General features: G+C 36.5%; 1 protein-coding gene across 1 annotated transcript; it reads left to right on the top strand.

Moving 5' to 3' along the window:
- Window positions 1-880: 880 nt before the first annotated feature.
- On the top strand, window positions 881-14,770 carry LOC144964568 (tetraspanin-5-like). The gene is made up of 7 exons (XM_078898997.1): window positions 881-2,206; window positions 4,891-5,088; window positions 6,318-6,530; window positions 9,526-9,645; window positions 10,697-10,756; window positions 13,437-13,538; window positions 14,409-14,770. The coding sequence occupies exons 1-7, from the start codon at window positions 1,949-1,951 to the stop codon at window positions 14,472-14,474; spliced, it is 1,017 nt and encodes a 338-aa protein (XP_078755123.1). The 5' UTR covers window positions 881-1,948; the 3' UTR covers window positions 14,475-14,770.
- Window positions 14,771-15,313: the final 543 nt, after the last annotated feature.

The raw sequence follows: 15,313 nt of genomic DNA, 5'->3' as shown, positions 1-15,313 counted from the left end.
AAGTGTCAAAGAGATAACTATAGGTTGTTATGATTAGTTTTTATTGGCGCGCATTTTTAAAAATTAAATTTGTTTTTATGGAAATTAGGATATCTTTTTAAAAAAATGAACAACAAACAATAAAGCGTTCGTAAAATCAAAAAGAAAATACCTCTTGATTTATTAATTTGATTGAACGCTTCAAATTTTATTCTAATTAAGCCTGTTGCTTTTACTAGTTACAGTAAACAATAAGCTGCCAGAAGCTGAAGACTGTGAAGTATTCCTTTAAATTGAATAGAAAAGCTTTAAAAGAACACATTACTTGACACTGATCGTTTCGGGCGTAAAACCAACCCTAAGTTGTTCAACAAAAAGGCTGGTGAAGAGTTTTGACCCCGAAACATTAGGTCACGTTCTTTTATGAAGCTGCAATATTCACATTTTGTTCAATCCTATTTGCAATCAAGAAATAGCGTGTTGCTGTTCTAAATCGTAAAAGATTTAATACCACAACAAAAAGTAATAAATATACAAAGGACAATATTGCTTTAAAATCAACAACAAAATCAACACACATACAAACAAACTAATAAAAAACAAGCAACCAAACAAACCACGCATTCACACACATAGACACATGCGCACACAAACACGCGCGCCTGCACACAAGAAAGAAAATGATAGCAGCTTACAGTCAAGAACTTAATCAATGACAGTCTGATTTTTATTTGCTATATTATAATTAGTGTTAAATTTGTTGTGTTTTTCATGAAAGGGTTTACACTACCGCAGTGACACACCACAAAATGTCCACCCCATTTAACATACCGGTGAGAGATATAGAGTGTACAACGATCGAACTTCGGTGAATAAAAAGGAGACTAAAGTAAGGGATCATGGTCTCTTGAACCTTGTAACTGGGAACTCGGAAAAGCGGACGTTTAAGAGAATGATTTTAAAATGAATACATTTTTATGATAAAAATAAATATCGCAATTATACAAGGGATTCCATGTGCAATATTCATTTCTCTTATTGAGCAGCTTTACAACAAAAGGCGCATGTATCAGACCTACACTGATGAAAAATATTACATACATACACTGACCATATTTAATAAAAATTGATCTGCAGGATACATGTATAAATGATTAAAATATAATTGTCAGTGGGTTCTTATTCTTAAAAGTTTAATGTCACCCATATACTCGATTATTGGCCTGAGTAAGCCAGTTCTATTAGAAAAGATGAATTTCAGAGGACTAAATTAAAAAAAAACAAAATAATAAAATAATTTTTTAAAACCAGTAATGATATCCAACAAAAAAAAAAAAAAAAACCCATGTATTTTTCAAGATATTTAACATATCACACAATAATATAAATTTTGAATTTTTTGCTTTGGCAAATAAGAATACACCGCGTGTGGCCATTATTGAGCATTATGTGCCTTTATGAAGGAAAATCTATTAACAATTAATTATTGTATTTTAGTTCAATTTAACACAATAATATTTTATAGGTTTTGAAAAATAAATTGAGATACATCAATGAACTTATTATAAATTGGATTTTTAAATTGTTAATGTTTCCAACATTATAAAACTCTGACCCGCGGTCAGTTCGTTTTATTTGGGAAATTCCGAAGGTTTTTCTTAATCACACCTTCCGTTTATTGAAGAAGGAGCAATCGGGTAGGTGGTTTGTGGATCAGGTTAGATGATCATGTACTGGCAAGTGGCTAAAGTTATCACATCCTGGTATGTACTTGTATGTAAAGGCTATACTACCAAGAATTGTGCCGAGAGTAGCTATATATAATTTGTGTAAACGTGCATGTAAAGCATTTGTAAAGGTTCTGACTATAGTCATAAAAGGAAGCCGGGTATTGACAGGACGTCTGTTATGTAATTTTGAGTGTTGTGTTTCGGAATGTTAATGGAATAAACCAAACAATTACCACAGAATGGAGCAGTGGCGTCAATCGCATTACAAAGGTCACAACGACTGGAATTCTAATGGAAAGCGTTATAATTCTAGTGATTTATTGTCTTCATCCTCCATGTATAACACACCAAACGACACACTCTACCAGCACAGATACCCTGAGGAATGGAGGAATTTTAAACTGAAGGATGTGAAGAAAACGAGAGCGAGGAAGGACCGCAGTGCTGTCAATCCTCTTGTCAAACATTTCTTATTCTCTGTTAATGTTTTATTTTTTGTGAGTTTGTTAATTTATGATACAATGGTCTATTATCATACATTATTACACAACATTTTCTTCATTTTCTTTATCTTCTCCTCCTCGTCTTCCTCAACATCATCTCATTTCTATTAATTTTATTTCTCATCCGCTTCTTTGTTTGTTTTTGAATGTAATTCCTAATGAATTTCAACTTGTTACAAATGTATTATGCACCTTACTATCCTAATTATTCTAAAGTAACAACGCCATTCTCTCATCTCTCATTCGTCTTTAGTTTTTCATTAATTGTGTTTTGTTGACAAAGGAAAACCCGAAACGTCCACATTATCAGTCTTCGTTAATTAAATGGACTTCTCCATTCCCTTTGACTATTGTTATTTACATATTTAAAGCGTATTTTGATACCGCGCAGTTTCAAAATCTCAAAGGGCTTAATGAAAGCAGTAATGTTAAGCATGATGAGTAGTGCCGCGCTGAGGACCGGACCGAGGACCGGTCCCACGGTCTTTTAGCTGTGAACCGTGGTCCAGTCCCAAAGAGGAAGACCGCCGGCGGTCCTCACTTCTTATCACCTTTCAACGGTCTCGCGCCATACTACTTCCCCAGCGATTCGTTGCCTCGGTCCTTTGCCTATCTTCCACCAATCACCACCCATCCCACTTAATTAATCGCACCCACCCCCCTTTGCCATACACTAAACGACACAGACGACCATAGAGGCAGACGACCACCTCCCTCCACTCCGCAAACCGCCCTTTCGTGTGTGAGATGGGGGGAACAGGAGGCGCACGCCTTGGACGATTCCATTATACGGGGTAAATTTCAAAATTTACTACACCATAATGATCGCAATGACAATGATCTATGATGAAGGCATGACCCCTCTTCTCTAATGGGTTATTGTTTGAAATGTATGTGACTACTAAAGATGTGTGTGTGTGTGTGTGTGTGTGTGTGTGTGTGTGTGTGTGTCGAACCTAGCAAGTTGCAAGTCTGATTTTTTGTTTTCTTTTGTCCATCTCTTGTCGCCACTCCTTTCTATCGCATTGTTGTCATTTAAAATAATACAATAATATTAAAATTTCGTTTGATGTTTTAACTAATCAAGTAATATGAGTTTCATTAGTTTCTTCCGTCCAAAAAAACCAGTTATAACGTCTGTATTTTTATAAGGTCCAATAGAATATTTGGGGACCCCGATAGCTCAGTTGATAGAGCACTCTCTTTATACGCAAAGGGCCAGAGATCGATCCCGGGTGCAGTCGATTTTTTTCTGAATCCCTGTCTACTCAGCAATGAATGGGTAGCTGAGTTTGTTAGATCTGGCGAAAAGTCACCATCGACCCCTCTTATCACCTCATCCACCCCCTCTTATTATAACTTCACGTCTCTCTCTCTTACTCTTCAATGCTCGCTGCCCTCTAATGTGTGTGTGTGTGTGGGGGGGGGGGGGGGGGTAGGAGTTGCGTGTGTGTATCAACGCCACGAACAACTCGATCAACGCCTTGGGCGATGCCATTATCTCCGTTAATGGGGATAAATTTCAAATTTTATAAATTATCGAAGTAACAATGAAGTACGGTGAGCAAATAAAGAAGGCATCACCCCTCTTCTCTAATTAGGTTACAATTTGAAATGAGTGTGACTACTCCGTGTGTTTTACTCCTGTAGGCCACGGTTTTCATCGTGTAGCGGTCTTTAACGGTTCAAGAATGAACGGACCGGTCTAGAGACCGGTCCTTGCGGTCTTCATTTCCCAAGGACCGTAGGACCGTGGTCCTTAAGCTTGCCAAGGACCGCCCCGCACTAATGATGAGCATTCCTGTACAATTAAAGTAACTCCAATGAAAACTTGCATTATAATAAAATATTAATTAATGTCACGAGGAATTATAATGGGAAAAAGATTTTGAAATTTTCAAAATGACAAGTAATGGAGCAGGCACTGGTGGAAGATAAAATCTGAAAAAGTCTGTGTAAATCAGTGCCAAACAAAGCAAGAAAGGAAAATACAAGAAGAAAAAAAACATACTCAAAAATCAGTCTGCCTCGATTGGGGATCGAACCTCAGACCTGTCGAGGCAGGCTGATTTCTTTTTTTTTTTTTAGATGATTTTTCTCTTGTATTTTTCTTTCTTACTTTGTCTGGCACTGATTCAAACACACTATTTCAGATCTTTAGATTTTCAAATGCCTTTGATTGCCAGTGTCAGATGTATCAATATCCTCCGGAAATCTATAATTCTAAATAGGTTTTGATCACCCGAAGTCGATAGCATGGGTAAGCTATGCATGTGCAGCATAATACGGGTATTGAAATTGATATAAATGTGTGCAATCTCCTAGAAATCCCTTCAACAGTATTTTGCAATTGAAAATCTAATTATCATATTGATTGACAAGGTATGTACAGACATCGCATTTCGAAACCCATTTCTCTTTCAGATAACATGCAATGATATGTGTGTCTGTGTGTGTGTGTGTGTGTGTGTGTGTGTGTATGCGTCTGTGTGTGAATGTGTCTGTTTGTCTGTCTGCAAACCTGTGATATGTTGTCTCCTCCTCCTCCTCCTCCTCCTCCTCCTCCTCCTCCTTCTTCTTCTTCTTCTTCTTCTTCTTCTTCTTCTTCTTCTTCTTCTTCTTCTTCTTCTTCTCTATGAGAGTGTCAAAGTCATATCTTGTTCTTTTTTCCCTACTAGGTGGCAGGAGCAGCGATTACATCTTTAAGTATCTACGTATTGGTTGACTCTGATGAAGAAGAGAACAATATTGGCTGCTTCATGGATTACATCTTTAGTCCTGCGTGTCTCCTGTGTACTCTTGGAGGTATCGTCGTAATTCCAGCTTTCTTGGGATGTTACGGAGCTTTACGTGAAAACACATGTGTTATCAAATCGGTATGGATTTTAAACAGTTTTTGTTTAATGATCGTTTATATCTCACTAATGGTTATTTGAATGGCGACACCGCCGTTTTCAAGTCCATCTGTTTACAAGGGGGCTGGCTGTCCAGTTTGTGCCCGTCACAATCTGGCATGTTTCCAAACGACCTCTCTGTGGTCTGAAAAAATAAATAAATAAGTAAGCACATTTTTTAAATTTTTGGCCAGAAAACTCGCCATATAAATATCGATTGATTGAAATTATCGATCGTTAGTCAAAGGATGTGTTATCTGGCCAAGATTTTCTTTTCAAATCGTGCTCTTTGAGAATACGACAGAATAGACCCACGATCTCGAAATATTATTGTATCGGGGTGAGTTAGTGAAGACATTTATTGTCACACACATTTTATATCTCTGAAGTCTAAAATAGAATTTTAAGCATCACGTTCTCCCCGGCATTATACTGTTTTGAGCCGACTGGTCACATTTACTTATAAAAATCTGAATTTGAATTAATTAGCTTGAAGCGACGTGTCCTCATTGCAGGTCTGGTAACTAAAATTGTTATGGTCTCATTGCTGTAATGAAAATGCTCTCAAACCAACGCAAAATATTGTTTATTACAACCATGTTAAATCAAGCCCATAAAGTGTTCGGTTATCAGAGCTGTTGATATGTGCACGTAAGCTTGCACTATAGCGTAAGGTTTGAAAATAAGCATGTGTTTTAAGAGTGACGGCGTATGAGAATTTTTGTTTCTCTCTCATAATATGTTGAACAAAAATTAATATAACAGCTTTGAAAAAGAACAAAATACCAAAACAGGGAACGTTTCGGGCTCAAAACCTATATTAAGCCAGTAACAAAAACAAGTAAAACATTAATACATCACTTAAAATCCAGAAAGTCAAAACATTAATACATCACTTAAAATCCAAAAAGTCCACAGCTTCTAGCGGCCTACTCATCATAATATTATAGCAAAATTTAATTCGTTTAACATGTTTCCTTTCCCTCCGAAAGTTTTTGTCAACCCAATCATTCTTATACTACTAGAAATAGTAGTCATATCCTTTTTTCTGGAGTTTACTCTGGTACCTGATCTTGATAAACAAGCTATTCATTAAAAGTGTTTGTTTTAAAAGCGATAATAACTAAAAATGTTTGCTTCACTCTCGTAATATATTAAACTTTAGTACAATGTAATTCGTTTAATGTATTTCCTCTCTCTCTCTTTAACAGTATTTTGTCATCGTAATCATCCTTACACTACTAGAAATAGTACTCATCACCTGTTTCCTGGTGTTCACTCTGGAACCTGATGCCTTAGCCAACATTGGAGTGTATCCTGAAGACTTTCTGGACGAAGCGATACTCAAGTATGGGAGCAGGGTGCACGAAGAGGATGGATGTGGCAGAGATGGAGACGACTATGTTGATTTTATCCAAGATAAAGTAAATGTCACTTCAGAATAGATTAATAACTAAAAAATAAATTTAGTCATTCGGGGTAGCAAAAAGCTCTACGGAAGCAGAGTTCATCCCGGCTCTTGTAGCTTTAACTGGACTTTAACAACTGCTTCTTTTTATAGATCTTTTGTTTGATAATAAAGGCCAACAGAAAATAATGAAATCCTGTCGATGAGCAATGGCTACAAGTCTTCAGCATAAAAGTCAGTTGTCTGTCTGTTGCGCCGAAAAAGGCAAAATGAGGATCGATGATGATCATAATAATAAGATAATTACGATTCTTCGAAGCCCGTAAATTCGTCATACCATTAAAGCAGTTTTCAACTTTAGCTCTTAAAATTTTCTTTGCGCATTTTGTATCATTCTTTATTTTGCCTGTTCTCCAATATTTCACTCATCGCAAATTATCGACACAAACATTATAGGTATTTGACTTATTGAAATAGTCGTAATCCACACATTATTTGATTTTGGTACGGGCAGGACAGATATTGGTAGTGCCGCGCTGAGGACCGGACCGAGGACCGGTCCCACGGTCTTTTAGCTGTGAACCGTGGTCCAGTCCCAAAGAGGAAGACCGCCGGCGGTCCTCACTTCTTATCACCTTTCAACGGTCTCGCGCCATACTACTTCCCCAGCGATTCGTTGCCTCGGTCCTTTGCCTATCTTCCACCAATCACCACCCATCCCACTTAATTAATCGCACCCACCCCCCTTTGCCATACACTAAACGACACAGACGACCATAGAGGCAGACGACCACCTCCCTCCACTCCGCAAACCGCCCTTTCGTGTGTGAGATGGGGGGAACAGGAGGCGCACGCCTTGGACGATTCCATTATACGGGGTAAATTTCAAAATTTACTACACCATAATGATCGCAATGACAATGATCTATGATGAAGGCATGACCCCTCTTCTCTAATGGGTTATTGTTTGAAATGTATGTGACTACTAAAGATGTGTGTGTGTGTGTGTGTGTGTGTGTGTGTGTGTGTGTGTGTCGAACCTAGCAAGTTGCAAGTCTGATTTTTTGTTTTCTTTTGTCCATCTCTTGTCGCCACTCCTTTCTATCGCATTGTTGTCATTTAAAATAATACAATAATATTAAAATTTCGTTTGGTGTTTTAACTAATCAAGTAATATGAGTTTCATTAGTTTCTTCCGTCCAAAAAAACCAGTTATAACGTCTGTATTTTTATGAGGTCCAATAGAATATTTGGGGACCCCGATAGCTCAGTTGATAGAGCACTCTCTTTATACGCAAAGGGCCAGAGATCGATCCCGGGTGCAGTCGATTTTTTTCTGAATCCCTGTCTACTCAGCAATGAATGGGTAGCTGAGTTTGTTAGATCTGGCGAAAAGTCACCATCGACCCCTCTTATCACCTCATCCACCCCTCTTATTATAACTTCACGTCTCTCTCTCTTACTCTTCAATGCTCGCTGCCCTCTAATGTGTGTGTGTGTGTGTGGGGGGGGGGGGGGGGTAGGAGTTGCGTGTGTGTATCAACGCCACGAACAACTCGATCAACGCCTTGGGCGATGCCATTATCTCCGTTAATGGGGATAAATTTCAAATTTTATAAATTATCGAAGTAACAATGAAGTACGGTGAGCAAATAAAGAAGGCATCACCCCTCTTCTCTAATTAGGTTACAATTTGAAATGAGTGTGACTACTCCGTGTGTTTTACTCCTGTAGGCCACGGTTTTCATCGTGTAGCGGTCTTTAACGGTTCAAGAATGAACGGACCGGTCTAGAGACCGGTCCTTGCGGTCTTCATTTCCCAAGGACCGTAGGACCGTGGTCCTTAAGCTTGCCAAGGACCGCCCCGCACTAGATATTGGTCTCTTATTGATTTCCAATTGATAAGCAAAGTGTGAACTTTGAGACAGATTTTAAAAAAAATCAGATGCAACCACGGCCATTTTCCGGATTTTCCCCAAAACTTCACACCCAATCTATACAAAAATATATTTATTTCACTCAAACATAAAATCTGTTAGTTCTTGCTATATATTCTTTTTGCTAAAGAAGCTCTTCAACACATTTAATATGATTTAAGTATTGCAAACATTTTGTTCAAATATTAAGATGTACAAAAGATATTAGAATTAAAAAAAATATTGGCTGCATCGTAACAAATGTGACGATTTTCCTATGGGTGGTAAGGAGAGGGTTAATAATATTTGGGTATAAGTTAGTGGCAACACCACTTTAGTAACACACTATCTAGGCTGATCATTTTAAATAAATATGATTATTTTATAAAGCATTTTCAGGTTTCACCAGCCACAACGCGTTTTACGTTTTCACAATGAGCCACGTGGAACCAATTATCCATTTCATATCGTTCAAGTCATCCATTAGCACATTTTCAATAGCCCTCATTGTATAAGGCTAGATCAGACACACATTCACAATTAAGTTGAGTATAAAGTGCCTTATATAAATAAGCAATGATGTGCTGTGATTATATATCCACCTGTCTGACTCTCCGTCAACATCTCTTGAGTCATCGATCCATCTTGACAGCAATTCATCCTTCAAAAATGCATCTTACTTTTTTAAAAGCAAATTCAAATATTAATTGACCCTGTAGACAAAATCATCGCTTTAAGTATTATTATCATCATCATCATCATCATCATCATCATCATCATCATCATCATCATCATCATCATCATCATCATCATCATCATCATCATCATCATCATCATTATTATTATTATTATATTATCATTTTAATTATTATTATTATTATTATTATTATTATTATTATTATTATTATTATTATTATTATTATTATTATTATTATTAGTAGTAGTAGTAGTAGTAGTAGTAGTAGTAGTAGTAGTAGTAGTATTTCATCATCATCATCATTATTATCATATTGTTATGAGTGAATGAATTAAACAGTTATGAATCTATTTTGAGTTTTGTATGAACATATACATGTTAAAATTTGTTTGTAACAGTTTAGCTGTTGTGGCTCCAGTAACGATGACGACGGATACTTAGATTGGTTAAAGAATCCCTACTATGGCTGTAATAATACAGGACCCACAGCCTGTTCTGTGCCCATTTCTTGCTGCAAGGTGAGCAACGCTAGGTATTCTAACGCTACACTCAAATTTCTTTTGCCGTAGCTCTATTATTGTCACCATAATTGGACATTCGTTTAGTTCATCATCATCATCATCATCATCATCATCATCATCATCATCATCATCATCATCATCATCACCATCATCAAATTTAGGAGTACATTTCGAGAGTGATCTGTCTATGTCCAACCAGCTTTCTAATCTTTGTAAATCTTTAAACTCTCCGCTTAAAAGATTTTCCTCTATACTTAATTACCTCACTCTTGATTCAACTAAAACACTTGTAACAACTGATTCTTTTTCGACTAGATTATTGCAATTCTCTACTTGTTGGCATAACCTGTGATAAAATATCAAAACAGTGCTGCAAGATTAGTAACAAAAAGACTTGCACACTCTCTTCCTTTACTGTACGAACTTCAATGACTCCCAGTTGAAGAACGTTTTAAATATAAACTTGCCTTGATCTGTTTTAAATGTATATCCCAGGAAGCCCCATGTTCTCTCAGAAATCGATTAAATACCTACAAACAGTCCAAGTCACTACATTCACAAATGGATATCACTAAATTCCGTTTTAATATACCAAATTGAAAACGTATGGAGAGACATCATTTTGTAATTCAGGCCCGAAAGCTTGGAATTCTCATCCCAAAAATGTAAGAGATGGACCAAACATCACTAATTTAAAATCTAGATTGAAACATCATTTATTTCATGAGAAATATCTTGCATATAGACTTTTATTGTGCTGTACTGCTTGGTATTATTTATATATGTCAATTGACAGTATGTGTGCTGTTAGATTATTGTTACAAATGTATGATTTTATGTAAAGCGAATGGAGCATAACATCTTCATGGATATACTCTGTAGAAATGCTATTTTTTTAATTTTTCATCATCAACATAATCATCACCATCATCATAATCATCATCATCACCGTCACTACAGTCTTCAGTCCTTTTCTTTCATCAGACTACAGCAAAATGAACACAATATCATTACATATTTAATTGGTATAAATCCATGCTGTCCTCAGGCCGATACAACGACATTTGATTGTGGTATTAATAAACTGGATCCATCAAACACTGACTTGGTGAGTGCCAACAGAACTAAAATGGGAGGACATTAGCAACATAAGATTAAATAATCATACCTCAGTCGGTTTGGTGGAGAGTAGAACACGAGTGATGATGAATATGAAGATGATGGCGATGATGATGATGATGATGATGATAATGATGATGATGATGATGATGATGATGATGATGATGATGATGATGATGATGAAGACGGGTCTTGCTCTGAGCGGCGCAAAGTTGATTCTTCGTTCAAAAAGATTCTTTACTCCCATTCTCTCAACATAATCTAGAATAAGTGAGTTATCTGGTCGTTATTATTATAATTATTATAATTATTATTTGATCTTATAGCGCCAGTATCCACAAATAGTGCTCAGAGGTGCTTTACAATTAATAGTTTTTTTGTTGTTTTTTTTGTATCCCACATGTTCATTCATTCTACTACAAAATCACTACAACAGTCACACACACACACACACACACACACACACACACACACACATATCTTGTTCGAAGTTCACATAGAATCGCGATAAGCAGAATGATAAAGATTTGTTTTAAATGCCGTTTGAAGACGGTAGACTTTCACATTCTCGGGTTTTAGGTGGGAAAGAATTCCATACGATGGGAGCCAAAAATGCAAATCCAACATCTGTCGAAATAATGATGATATCACTTTACAGACGTCCTGTCTTGTAATGTGTTCCTTGTAAAGCTCTCTGAGCACGTTATTAATAATAATAATAATAATAATAATGCTGAAAACTTATATAGCGCTATAACTCCGAGACACCAGACTCTAAGCGCTTAAATTACAAATTACTTTGGCTGAAACATACTCATTTACACACACAAGCACACACACACACATACACACACACAAAACAACACACAACACAAACCAAACCTATCTTGCTTCTCATACCATCTACTAAAATCGAAACAAACATGTTTTAAGCGAACGTTTAAAAATAGACAAAGATTCTTTTTCACGAATGCTCTGCGGTAAGGCGTTCCAAATAGAAGGTCCGAAATGAGAAAAGGATCTCATTCCAGCATTTTTCCGAATTCGAGGGACAACTAGTTTTGTGGAATCACTGGCCAAACGTAAGGGACGGGGTTTTGAATATCTTTCAATTAGTTCTGAAAGGTAGGAAGGGGCAGTACCTTCAAGACGATACACTAAAACACAAGCTTTGAATTTAATCATTTTCTCAACAGGCAGCCAATGCAGGTCATGAAGTAGAGGTCCGGCAGAGTCGCACCTACGCTTCATGAATACTAGTCTGGCAGCGCTGTTTTGGACAATCTGAAGACGTTTCAGATTGTATTGCGAAACGCCAAACAACAGAGCATTACAATAATCCAATTTCGATAGTACGAGGGACACAACCAGGTGCTTGGTCACATCCTCAGATATGAACCGTCTAATGGAAGCAATCTTTTTTAGTTGGAAAAAGAGAGATCTAACCAAATTATTAACCTGATGCTCCATCGACAGTCCAGAGTCTAAGAATGTGCCAAGGTTTTTCACTTTGTCAACAATTTGAATGGAGGCATCCCCCAACTTCAAATCTGTTTCACTTTTCCACTTCCTGTTCCCCACATACAGAACCTCCGTCTTATCATCATTCAGTTTCAGTCTGTTCTCATTCATCCATTTCTTAACACTTTGGATACAATTTTTACTATAGGCTGATACTTCCTGTAAATTTCTCGTATTGGAAACGCAGTACAATTGCGTATCATCAGCGTATTGATGGTAAGACAGACCGAAACTTCTGATGATTTTAGACAGAGGGCCAACGTACAAAACAAAAAGAACGGGTCCAAGTACTGAACCCTGGGGAACCCCACAATCAAGAAAGATTTCCTCAGATCTATATTCATCCACCGTAATAATCTGTTTACGATTAAACAAATATGACCTAAACCAAACAAGCGCTGCACCAGACACGCCATAAGTAATTTCAAGACGTTTGAGAAGATTGTGATCAATAGTATCAAAAGCAGACGATAGGTCAAGCAAATTCAGCAAAGAACACGAAGCATTGTCTATAACAGAGAGGAGATCATTAACAACCCTAACAAGTGCGGTTTCCGTCGGTATTGGATATTATGCCTAATCAATGCTCAATGCTTAATGATTTTGTATAAATTTTACGGTGGTGATGATTTGGCGGAAATGACTTTCCGATAGTTTGAGTCCTTTTTGCAGGTTTAGAAGCCCGAACTCTACTGCCGAAAAAGGAAAAAGGAATCGTGGCTTGGACATTTAAAAAATATGTAACAGAAAGTAAATATAATAATAATAATAATAATAATAATAATAATAATAATAATAATAATAATAATAATAATAATAATAATAATAATAATGATAATAGTAATATAATAATAATAATAATAATAATAATAATAATAATAATAATAATAATAATAATAATAATAATAATAATAATAATAATAATAATAATAATAATATTTTTTTCCCGATCAAATTTCGTCTGATATGAATGTGCGGCTATATGGTCATATGACACTCGCTTTCGAATAGGAAGGTCCTGAGTTCGAGCCTCGCTTGGCGCATAATTGAAAACTTGGAAAAGACTCTTTACTCACATTCTCTCACCGTACAAGGATATAAAATGAGTACCTGGCCGTTAACATAATTAATATCGCATTTTTTTTCAGACTGGAATTTACATTCGTGGCTGTGAGAAAGGAATCAGAGAGGTGTTTGGCGACAACATTGTCGTGATCGCTGGTAGCAGCTTTGGTGGATTATTCTTACAGGTCAGTCGCTGTACTATTTGCCCACCGGTATTGTGATGTATTATGATGTACTCATGAGTAGAATGCGTCATATTCCTCTGTTTTGGAAAGGGGGGGGGGGTATTTTATGTTTTAAAAAACGTTTTTCTTTTTCTTTGCGAATTTAATTATATTACGTACTATTTAAACTTAAACATTTTTGGACATCCACAACTTTTAATCAGTTAACTGCCGTACTCTGGGAAAACACATATTTAAAATTTTGGCCAGAAAACTCGTCTGCCTTCAAATATCGATCATAGAAATGGCCCTCATCTTGGCAAAAACTCTCAACACTTAGCAAAGTCCCAGATTTGAGAGTTTTTGCCAAGATGACGGTCATTTTTAATACAATCGATATTTGAAAGACCAGAGTTTTCTGGCCAAAGTTTTAAATACGATTTTTTCCAGAGTACGACCGTTATCTGGTTAACATTGACACCCAACTAGACTCTCGTCTGCTGAAGATTATTTTCATTATGATGTTTCTTGGGCGAGGACTGTTTTTTCATGAAGAATTTGGTTGAATTGACGAAAATCAGATGTTAAGGAGCAAACTTTTTCCATTAAAAAAAAAATATTTTGCCACCTCAATTTGTACGCATTTGCCTAAATCGCAAATTTTAAAGCATTGGTTTCATATTCATTCTTTTCTCCAACTCTCTAAGAGTTCTTTTCTAATTTTATCACTTCGGGAGAGCAGGATTGGCTTAAAACTTGTTCTTTTTGTTTTTACTTGCCGTTTTTGAGAAATGTATTGTGAACATTCTTCCAATTTGAATATTTCTTATCTTAACTTCACAATTCAAACGCCTGTCTAATGATTTATCAATTTTTCTTTTTCATTTTCAGATTTTCTTCACGTGGTGTGCAATGCGTCTAAATGCACAAGTACTGGAACAAAGAAGTAAATGGTAGATTCGGAGCATCATAGATGTTGATATATTGTGGAGAGTCATCTACTGTGTTCAAATTAAATAACCTTTTACCGACGTGTTCTTTTTAACACGCCTTATTAGCCAATTGATTATGGTTTCATTGTTGTAATGGAGATATTTGCAAAACAACGCAAAATACTGTCCATTACAACAATGATAATTCAAATATCAGACCTGCAAATGTAAGCACGTCGCCTTCTACGCATCATTCGGTGAAGAATTATTGAATTGAGTTGTAAATATGCAGTGTAAAATAAAGTGTTATAGTGAGACATCCGCTGTGTCTTGATTTTTTTTATGCTTGTTATCGGCTGACATCAGGGTAGTTTGATAGCTCTGTTGTTTTGTAGAAAACGAGTGGCACATAATGAGAGAGAGAGAGAGAGAGAGAGAGAGAGAGAGAGAGAGAGAGAGAGAGAGAGAGAGAGAGAGAGAGAGAGAGACTTAGGGGTGAGGGTTTGACTTCCTCATCTTATTAATGCGTTGCTCTTTGCCAAAAAGCTCACAACATTGCTAGGATATAACGTACCAACACACAAAACTTTGAGCAACCAGGAACTGTTATAGTCTCATTAATACAATTTAGTGAGGACTACTCATAACATGGCTGGCTGAAAACAATAACAAAGACCTGAGTGACGTCAAATTCCTTCTATCATTAAGCTGCAATGCCTTCTATCTCCCTATAGATAGTATGCAGATGACGTCACTCAGGCCTTTGTTATTGTTTTTGCCATCCGCGTTTGTGAGTTGTTCTCACTAAACTGTATTAACCAGACTATAACAGTTCATGGTTACACAAAATTTGTGTGTTGGTCC

This window comes from Berghia stephanieae, chromosome 2 (genome assembly GCF_034508935.2).
Source record: "Berghia stephanieae isolate SIO BIC M18660-M18661 chromosome 2, UCSD_Bste_1.3, whole genome shotgun sequence".
NCBI lineage: Eukaryota > Metazoa > Mollusca > Gastropoda > Nudibranchia > Aeolidiidae > Berghia > Berghia stephanieae.
This window is presented reverse-complemented; position numbering and strand designations above follow the sequence as displayed.

What these genes read in the sequence shown, in the direction of transcription:
- LOC144964568 (XM_078898997.1), top strand. Translation starts at nt 1,949, where the DNA reads ATGGAGCAGTGGCGTCAATCGCATTACAAAGGTCACAACGACTGGAAT. An exon ending in CTGTTAATGTTTTATTTTTT is followed by an intron (nt 2,207 to 4,890) that starts GTGAGTTTGTTA and finishes TTTCCCTACTAG; the next exon opens with GTGGCAGGAGCAGCGATTAC. An exon ending in ATCCATCAAACACTGACTTG is followed by an intron (nt 10,757 to 13,436) that starts GTGAGTGCCAAC and finishes ATTTTTTTTCAG; the next exon opens with ACTGGAATTTACATTCGTGG.